At 25.2% G+C, this 10,244-nt stretch overlaps 1 protein-coding gene across 1 annotated transcript in view; it reads left to right on the top strand.

Annotated features, from left to right (window-relative positions):
• P153DRAFT_386384 (uncharacterized protein) overlaps window positions 1–4,332 on the top strand; it is a gene marked incomplete at both ends in the record, with an annotated part of 8,260 nt that extends 3,928 nt beyond the window's left edge. Inside the window, one exon of the mRNA XM_033670525.1 lies at window positions 4,323–4,332. Within this exon, the coding sequence (XP_033522646.1) occupies window positions 4,323–4,332 (10 nt within the window). The remainder of the gene's footprint in view (window positions 1–4,322) is intronic.
• Window positions 4,333–10,244: the final 5,912 nt, after the last annotated feature.

The raw sequence follows: 10,244 nt of genomic DNA, 5'->3' as shown, positions 1-10,244 counted from the left end.
TTAAAGTTTGTAATTAACTGTAAGTTTATCCCTAATATTAAAGTTTATAATTAACTATAAATTACTATCCCTAACGTTAAAGTTTATAATTAACTATAAGTCTATTTTTAATGTTAAAGTTTGTAATTAACTGTAAATTACTATTCCTAATATTAAAGTTTATAATTACCTATAAGTTACTATCTCTAACGTTAAAGTTTATAATTACCTATAAGTTACTATCTCTAATATTAAAGTTTATAATTACCTATAAGTTACTATCTCTAACGTTAAAGTTTATAATTAACTATAAGTTTATCTCTAACGTATAACAGGCTAGGCCTAGTAGAACCTTAGTAAGTAAAGCCTTAGAGCTTAGCTACTCTAACTACTAATACCTACTAGAAATAGCTAGTACGCTACTAGAAGGACTATAAGTAGAGGAAAACTAGTACTATAGATCCTTAGTAAATTTATCTAATTTATACTAGTAACTACTCTTAGAGTTAGCCTCTTATATTTAAATTTGCTTATAAAAACCCTTTTAGAAATTAGAAGAGTTCTAGAAAACTATTAGTAGTATATTTATTAAGAGAGATACTATAGTTACTAAGCTAAAAGCAGAAGCTTTATAGCTAGTAGAAATAGGCTTTACATAAAAAGTAATTAAGATATACTTCTAAACTATAGCTAGACAGAACCTAGATAAATAAAAAGTATAGCTAAAACTCTAACTAGTCTCCTAAAGTCTCTAAGAAGATAAATAATAAATAATAAGGTTTATAAATATACTAATCTTAATAGCTAGCCTATTATTAGTAGTAGCTAGCAAATAACTAGTTAATAAACCTAATAAATAACTCTTTCTAGAAGAATTACAAAACGCGTTATAAATACTAACTTAAGAAATTAATATTTTTAAGAATAGTATACTACTACTACTTACCTCTACTAAATAAAGGGTATAATAATTAAAAGAAGAAGTGCGTAGACTAAGAGTAGTCCTAGAACTAGTTTTCTCTATAGTACCTATTAGAACCTATATAAAAAACTTTAAGATACTAGATTCTAACTACTTTAATAGTAACTAGAAGGACTATTAGAGGTTCTAAACCTAGATAAACTATAAGCTAGAACGTAATATTAGAGAACTAGAATTAGGCCCTAGGTATATCTTTAACTAATTAAAGGGGCCTACAGCTAGTATTACCCTATTATAGATAAACTATAACAAAATAGGTACTACAGAAGGCCTATAGATATTCCTAGATAAATAATTTATAGATAACTTATACGCTAAAAGGGCTAGGCAGAAACTTTAAAACTTTTAGTAAAGAAAGCTTTCCTTATAATACTTTAATATAGAATTTATAAGGCTAGCCTTTAAAGTAGAAAAGAAGAGTAATACTAATAACTTAAAAATAAGGTATCTTAGCGCTCTACAGCCTAACTTATAAGACTAAATAATATCTATAGAAGTACTAAGTAACTAGACTATCTAGTTACTAATAACTTAGATAGTTACTATTAAGGAAAATCTTTTTAGAGCTAAAATTAGGTCTACCTTCTTATATATAAGGTCTTTTTAAAATAACTCTATAGACTAGGAACTCTTAAAAGCTTACTTTAGTTAAGTAATTAAGGTAATAGGTAGAACCTAAAATAGAGCTAAATAGGTCTCTAAAGAAGAGTACTCTCTTTATAAGAAAAAGAACCTATATCTATATTACAAAAAACCTAGGTACTATACTAATAAGTACTTTTTAGTACTAGCTAATTGTCTAGCTTAAGCTACCCTTATAGTAACCTATAACCTAGAAGAGTCCTTAGATAAGGAAATAGTAGGTTTAAAAAACTAGAAATCTCTATATATAGACGTAAGTAGAGGTATAAGAAACTAAATTAAAAAGAAGAGTAGTTCTTATTATTTTAGTAGAACTAGCTAGATAAGAAACTATTAACTATCTATATAATTATTAATAATATAGCTATAGTATCTACCTTAATTAATACTAGCTACTTAACTTATTTAGTTATCTTCTTTAAGTTTATAAGAAATAATAATCTAAAGTATACTATAATTACGTAAAGACCTATTATTAGAGTAGGAGAAAAGTCTTTCTAGATAAAAGTAGCTATCTAAATATAGATAGATATAGATAGCTATAAAGAAGAAATATAGGCCTATAAGCTAGGAGGAGATAAAGAGTATAACCTTATTCTAGAAAAACTCTAGATAGATAGATACTAAGTAACGCTAGTACTAGTAAAGAAATCTATATTTATCTATAGTAGCTAGACTAGAATATAAAGCTAGAAAGGTAAAATACCTATAAAGGTTTCTAGAGCTATTAGTACGTAGGTATATTTAGCCTAGACTAAATAATTTTAAAAAGATAAATAGATCTAACTATACTTTACCTTTATAGTAGATATTAAGAAAGTGCTAAAGAAAAAGAAAATAGTTAACCCTTAGAAAAAGCTACTAAGCTATTTATAAAGTAAGTTTAGAACTTTTTTAAGAGAGAAGGCTAATAAGCTTACACTACTAAGAAGAGCTACTATTAACTACTTTATTAAAATTATAGAGAAAGATAGTAAGCTAGCAGAAATTTTATAAGAGCTACTATATAATATATTAAAAAAAGAACTGCTAGTATTACAGAAGGAACTTATATTATACCTAAACTATAGGTTTATTTAGGTAAGTAAATCTAGTGCTACTACTTCTATTCTATTTATAAAGAAACCTAGAGAAGGGCTATAATTCTATATAGACTACTAAGCTTTAAATACTATTATATATAAAAATAGATATTCTCTTCTACTTATTTATAAGATACTATCCTAAATTACTAAAGTAAAATAGTTTATAAAGGTAGATATTATCTAAGCCTTCTACTAGATACGCGTAGTAGAGAGAAATAAATAGAAAACAGCGTTCTATACCTAATTTAGGCTATATAAATAGCTAGTTACTTTATTTAGCCTTACTAATACTTCTAGTATATTCTAATAATATATTAATTAGGTACTTTAGAAAGACTTAGATGTATACTACTTAGCCTATATAGATAATATACTTATTTACTTAGATAAATTACAGAAAGATTATAAACGCTAGGTTAAGATAATTATTTAGAAACTTAGAGTAGTAGGCTTATAACTAGATATTAATAAATATAACTTTAGTATTAAAAAGACTAAGTACCTAGAGTTTATAATAGAGGTAGGTAATAGTATTTAAATAAACCTAGAGAAGATAGTAGTAATCTACACTTAAAAATAGCTAAAGAGCGTTAAGGGTATTTAAAGTTTTATAAAATTTACTAACTTCTACTAATAGTTTATTAAGAGATTCTTAGAAATTATTACTCTACTAACTAAACTTACTAGAAAAGAAGTAGTATTCTAATAAAGGAAACTCTAGGAAATAGCGTTTTTTAAGCTTAAAAGTGCCTTTATTTCTAAGCTAGCATTAGCTAACTTTAACCTAGACCTAGAAATAGTAATAGAATATAATACCTCTAGGTAGGTAACTAGTAGGGTCCTTTTATAGTTTAGAAAAGATAGGCTACTCTATATAGTAGTATACTACTTAGTAAAGAATATAGCAGCTAAAGTAAACTATACTATATATAATAAAGAGCTATTAGCTGTTATAAAGTATATTAATTAATAGAGTACTAAACTCTAGTAAGTTCTAAAGTTTACTATTATTATAGATTATAAGAACCTAAAGTATTTCTATACTATAAGGCTGCTATCTAAGAGGTATATATACTAGTTAAATATACTTAGCTAATTTAATTTAACCTTTATATACTACCTAGAGAAGGTTAATAGAAGAGCTAATATACTCTTCTAGAAAGAAAAGAATTTACTAATAAGCTAAAATAATAAGTATTTAAAGATAAAAGAATTTTAGCTTTTATAGCTATATATAAGGAGCTAACTCTAACTTAAAGAAAAGAAAGAAGTAGGTATTTTATTCTACTACTAAATATAAAGTCTATAGCCTTAAAAACCTAATAACGTGCCTTTAGTAAATAATAACTTTTTACTAAAACCTAATAGTATACCTGTAAGAATTACTACTAATTCTACTTTAGCCTATAACAGCTTAGAGAAGCTTAAGAGAATATAGGAAGTTATAGCTAAAAATAACCTAATATACAGAAGAGTAAAGAAGGCTATAAAAATAGGTTAAAGAAAGTTTTCTTTAGACCTAAACTTAAAAGTCTTATTAGTAGAGTATACTATTAATAAAAGAAGGTTTCTACGCTACTAAGAGTAAAAATAGGTACTAGATTTAAAAGAACTACGTACTAAAATTATCTTAGAAACCTATAAATTCCTAGCTATAGGCTATCTAGGCTGTAAAAATACCTACGTAATTTTAGCTTATAACAACTTCTTCCTAGAAATATTATCTATAATAAGGTAATTTATCTAAAACTGTAATATATATAGAAGAACTAAGCCTTAGAGAAAACTAAAAAGAGAACTGCTAAGACTACTCTTCTTTCTAGATAAAGTATAAAAGAAAATCTTAATAGACTTTATTATTAATTTACCTATAAGTAATAGGTACTAGTACCTTATAGTAGTTATAGATAGGCTAAGTAAAGACATAATACTTATTCTATTAAAAGATCTAGATACCTAAATAGTAATAAGAGCTTTTATAGAAAGAGTAGTAGCCTACTATTAGCTCCTAAATACTATTATATCTAACTATAGTAGCTAGTTTATTAGAGATTTTTAGAAAACCCTTTATAGAAAATTAGGTATTACCTATTAGGTATCTACTAGCTACTATCTAGAAACTAATAACACTATTAAAAGAATAAATAGTACTATAGAATTCTACTTATAGGCCTACGTTAATTAGAAATAAGATAACTAGGCGCTAATATATTCTACTACTTAAATTGCTATTAAAGAAAGAAACGCAGTATCTACTAGTATTAGCCTATTCTTTCTATAATACAGATATAATATAGATATAGTATAGAAAGACACAGAATAGGTAATTTAGTAATAATATTAGAGGCCTAATAATCTAGAAAAGTTAGCTAGAATACTTACTATAAAATTTATAGAAATACTAGATTATATATAAGTAAAAATAGCAGAAGCCTAATAACTCTAAGAAATCTAGGTTAACTACTATTAATAAGAAGTACTATAACTATAAGAGAGAAACTAAGTATAGCTATAGTATAGAAAACACTTCTTTAATAGTAGGTTAAGTAAGAAACTAGACTAGAAAAATATAAAGTTCTAGGTAGAGAAAGTAATTTTTTTTTATACTATAAGATTAAATACTTCTCTAGGTATTTACCTAGTATTTTATATAAATAGGCTACAGCTATACTCTAGAAACCCTCTAGTAGGATAAAATACTAATATTTACTAACCTAAGAGTATATTAGAAAATCTTAATAGAAAACTAGAAAACTACTAGAAAATTAAAGAAATTATAGGTAAAAGGTAGAAATAACGCAGTAGAGAGCGTAAGAAATAATACCTAGTTAAATAGAAAAACTATACTATAACTTTATAAAAGCTAGTAGAAAACCTTAAAGAAGCTAAAGTACTAAATAGCTAGTTAGCCTTTTCTAAGAAAAAATAAAATAATACTAGTAAATTACTAAAAGATTTCTAAAAGAGTTTCTCTAATAAACTATAATAATACTAGGGCTCCTAGTAATAGTAAAGTAGAAGTAGAGAAAGTAATATTTTTAGTAATAAGTACTATAGGAAACTATAGGCAGTTTACTAATAGATACTCTTACTAGAGCTAAGAATATAGATAGTTAAGAAAATTAAAATATTACTAGAAGAAGAAGAAGAAAAATTAGTTAATAAGTATAAAATTAACTACCTATAGGTAGCTAAAGTATTACTAATAGAGTACTATAGGTCTAAAATACTATACTATACTAGGTATCTACTAGAATACTAAAGGAAAAACCTAAGAAACTACTACTATATTACCTTATTCTTACTACTAATAGTAGTATTATTCTTAAAAGTATTTTAATTACTAGTACTACTATTATTCTTACAGATAGGTAGCTCTTAAGGCTTAGAAGGAAGAGAGATAAGCTTAGTAATAATATTAATAAGATACTTAGTCTAACCTTTAGTAGTCTTAGCCTAGAAAAGTATAGAAATTAGCTAGAAAAGTAGTAAAACTAGAAAGAAAACTTACTAGAACTAAAATAGCCTTACTCTTATAATTAAGTATAGCCTAAATATTACTAAGCTTAACTATAATAATATAAAGAAGTAACTTAGTAATAGTATTACTAAAGTTATTATCCTAATACCTAGGCTAACTAATAAACTTCTTCTTAGCCTCTTACTAAGCCTTAATAAGCCTAGAACCTAACTTATTAAAGTATAAAGTAATAGACTTTATAGATATATTACTAAGAGAGATAGTAAAGAGACTATAAAAAAAGATAACCTTAGCCTTAAGCTAATTAGAAACCTACCTAAGAGTTAACTAGTAGTACCTAAGTAAAGGTAAATATTACTTACCTTATAATAAGTAGTATACTAGAAATATTAGGTTATTAATTATTAACCTAAAAGTACGTAAAAATAGGTATATACACGCTAAGCTAGTACCCAAAATCCAAACCTAAAAATTAGGTAGATGTAATATCTAGACGCAAAAACTACCTATACGCAATATACTAACTTAAAAATTAACTAGATATAAAAATTAACTAGACTTAAAAATTACGTAGACCTAATATATAGACTTAAAAATTAACTAGACGCAAAAATTAACTAGACTTAAAAATTAACTAGACGCGAAAATTACCTAGACCTAATATATACCTTCTATACTAACCTAGATAACTATAGAGTGTCTAATAACTTTTAGAATAGTTAAATAAATCTAGAACAGCCCTAAAAGAGTAGGCTACCTTAATAATAAAACTATATAGTAGTTAGAAACTAGAAGTGTATAATAAGAACTATTACTATACTACTATTTACTACTTAATACCTAATCTAAACTTATTATCTTTAGTATCTTAGACCTTATAAACCTTTTCTATTTAACTAGAATTATCTCTAAATAAGTTAGCTATATAAATGTTTACTAACTTCTTATTATTAGCATCTTCCTACTATATTTATTCTAGAAGAGCTTATCTATTTATATAAGAGATATATATTAAAGTAATAGTATAGGTAAGACCTATAGCCTTCTTATTATACTTAGCTAATAGCTCTATCTACTAGGCTAGTCTTATCTATATAATAGAACACTTAAGGTAGGTATTTAAAATTTTTACTTAGAGTAATAATATAAAGATTTCTATACTAAACTAGTTACGTAGTATATTCTATCTCTTTCTATATTTAAGGTACCTACTATATAATATCTATTCCTTAGGAAAATCTTATTTTAATATAGCAGTTATAGGCTGCCTAGATATTAGGTTAGTAAGTTACCCTCTATAGACAGCTAAGAATAATTACTTCTTAGCTAATATTATAAAACCTTAACCTCTTTTAGAGCGCTTAGCTTTACTTTATATTAACTTTTTAAGTTTCTTATATTCTATATAGAAAGAGAATATAATCTATTAATACTATATTTTACTAACTAGGGTAACTACTTTATTAGACTGTGTAGTAAAGAATAGGTTTCTAAAATTAGCTATATCTAGTATTAAGAGTCTACTACTATTATTTAAATTTAATAAGGTCTAGGTTAGAGCTATCTAGGTATTTTACTATCTAATTATACAGTCTAGCTTATCCTCTAATTTAGATCTAGTAGTAAATAGAATAGAGAATCTCTAGCTATTACTCTTAATAAATAACAGCTAACTCTTATTAAACTATAACTACTATATAGAAAGAACTATAACCTAGTTCTTAATTAATTTAACTATACTAACTGCAATAGCTCTAGTAATTATACTAGTAACTATAGTTACACTAGTACTAATAAATCTCTTAGAGAAATTCTAGTATTAAATCTATTTATTACTTAATAAGGTAATATTCCTATTAGCTATAGTAACCTTCTAGCTGCTAACTACTATCTATATAAAAGTAGTATTTAATTATTCTATTAACTCTTTAGTTTTCTTGTGTAAATTAGTATTATAGCTCTTTTTAGCCTGCTTAGTACTATATATACTATTATTATTAGTATTCCTTTAGTCTATAGCCTCTTCTCTGCTTTTAGTAGTAATACTATCTAGGGTATTATATATAGTAGTAACTACCTTAACTAGTTAACGTTAATTAATTTACTAGCAGATCTACTCTAATACATCTAGTAGACATTATGTAATAAATATTTAGAAACCTTTATTTCCTTCTAGTACTACTTAGTACCTAGCAGACTTACCCTCTAAATACTTAGATATATAGTTAATAAGATTAACTCTTTCTTCTTAACTTATAATATCTAAAGAATATTTCTCTATAGCTACTCTAAGGATAGATGTAGATATTTTAATAATAGAGTTATTATAATAGAAATATATACTCTTATAATTCCTAGACTACTATTTTACTCTAGGTTCTAAGCTTATAGCGTAACGCTAATATACGTCTTATAGCTAAGCACATTACGTTAGGTTACGTAGATATAAAGTTTATTTTTTATTTAGTATAAACTCTATAGTATTTTATTTAATATAGTAGGAGGAAACAAAATAGCTTTATTTTAAGTATATAATAATAAAACTATTATACTATATCTATAATATTAATATGTATAATAATTACTTCTGCTTTTATAGCAGATATATTTATATACAGCTAATAGAAGGAAATACTAAGATAAGAGTTTTATAAGCAGTAATATAGTAGCTGCACTACTATAATAGTAGTAAAAAAGGTTATATATAATATATATTTAAACAGCTAGTATCTCTTAATTTATTAGTACTATATATCTTTATAAAAATATATTAAATATTTATATCTATTCTTTAATTAAGGTAGATATCTAATATAGAATTATTATCTATATCTTTTACTAATATATAGTGTTACTAGACAAAGTTCTAGCCTACTTTATTAACCTCTATTAAGTATAGACAACCTCTAGAGAATAAAAGAATATATAAGAAGCTATTATAAGCCTACTAGTATATATCCTATAAACCTTAAAGAAAATATACATAGAGTTTAAGCTTTTACTAATATCTATTAAGGCTATTCTAGAACTTAGAGTTTATAGAGACTCTATTTAATATACTAGCTACCTCCTTATTCTTAGAAGAAATAGTATAGAAAGAAATATAAAGATATATATCTATAGTTTATATAGCGTAAATATAAATAGTATCTAAAAACTCTATACTATAGTTATAAGCTAGCGTTTCTTTACTTTAGTTCTAAAAGGTAGTAATACTGCCTTATACTTTAAAGTGCACCTAGTATTCTAGGTAGAAGATAACGCAGTAGAGCTACTACGTAGTAATAGTATAAGTCTATCTCCTAGTAATAAGTAAGATAAAACCTAGATAGTAGTACTAGGCTTACTAGAGATAACTAATATAGACTTAGAGCTAAACTCTATACTAAAGTAACTTAAAGTATAATTTTAAGGCGCAGTATACCTTACTAAGTTATATTAGGTAACTAAATATACTATTATTCTAAAAACTCTAGCTATCTAGATATTATACCCCTTTAGGTTGTAGACACCTCTAAAATTTAGTAGGACATAGCGAAAATTAAAATATAAACAGGGGTCTAACAGCAACAATATTATAGTTAGAACTTAGATTTACAATACTATACTACTACTATTATATACGTCCTACTCTATACTCTCTTTTATAAAAGTTTTAATATAATATCTCTTAATTTTAAAGAGTTATTTAATGTTTTATATCTAGAGACAGTTAGATAAAGCTAATCTTAATTAGGAAGTTTTAAGCTAACACTAAATTAGAATAGAAAGTTTTAAGCTAACACTAAATTAGAATAGGCAGTTTTAAGCTAACGCTAAATATAAGTGTAAAGCCTTAAAGAAAGAAAGGTAGAAAGTAACACTAGTTATATATTTAGCGTTAGCTAGCAGTAAAAATTAGGTAGCTATATAGAGGCTAATAATACGCTTCTTCCTATATAATAAAATATAACCTTTTTATTTTTAAGTATTACTACCTGTCTATTAACTCTAACCTGCTAGTAGGCTTAGAGGACTAGTAGGAGAACTAGTCTAGAAGTAGAGGTAGTTAATACGTAGTTACTAGTAAGTGTTT

Source organism: Dothidotthia symphoricarpi (genome assembly GCF_010015815.1).
Source record: "Dothidotthia symphoricarpi CBS 119687 unplaced genomic scaffold P153scaffold_12, whole genome shotgun sequence".
NCBI classification, from domain to species: domain Eukaryota; kingdom Fungi; phylum Ascomycota; class Dothideomycetes; order Pleosporales; family Dothidotthiaceae; genus Dothidotthia; species Dothidotthia symphoricarpi.
This window is presented reverse-complemented; position numbering and strand designations above follow the sequence as displayed.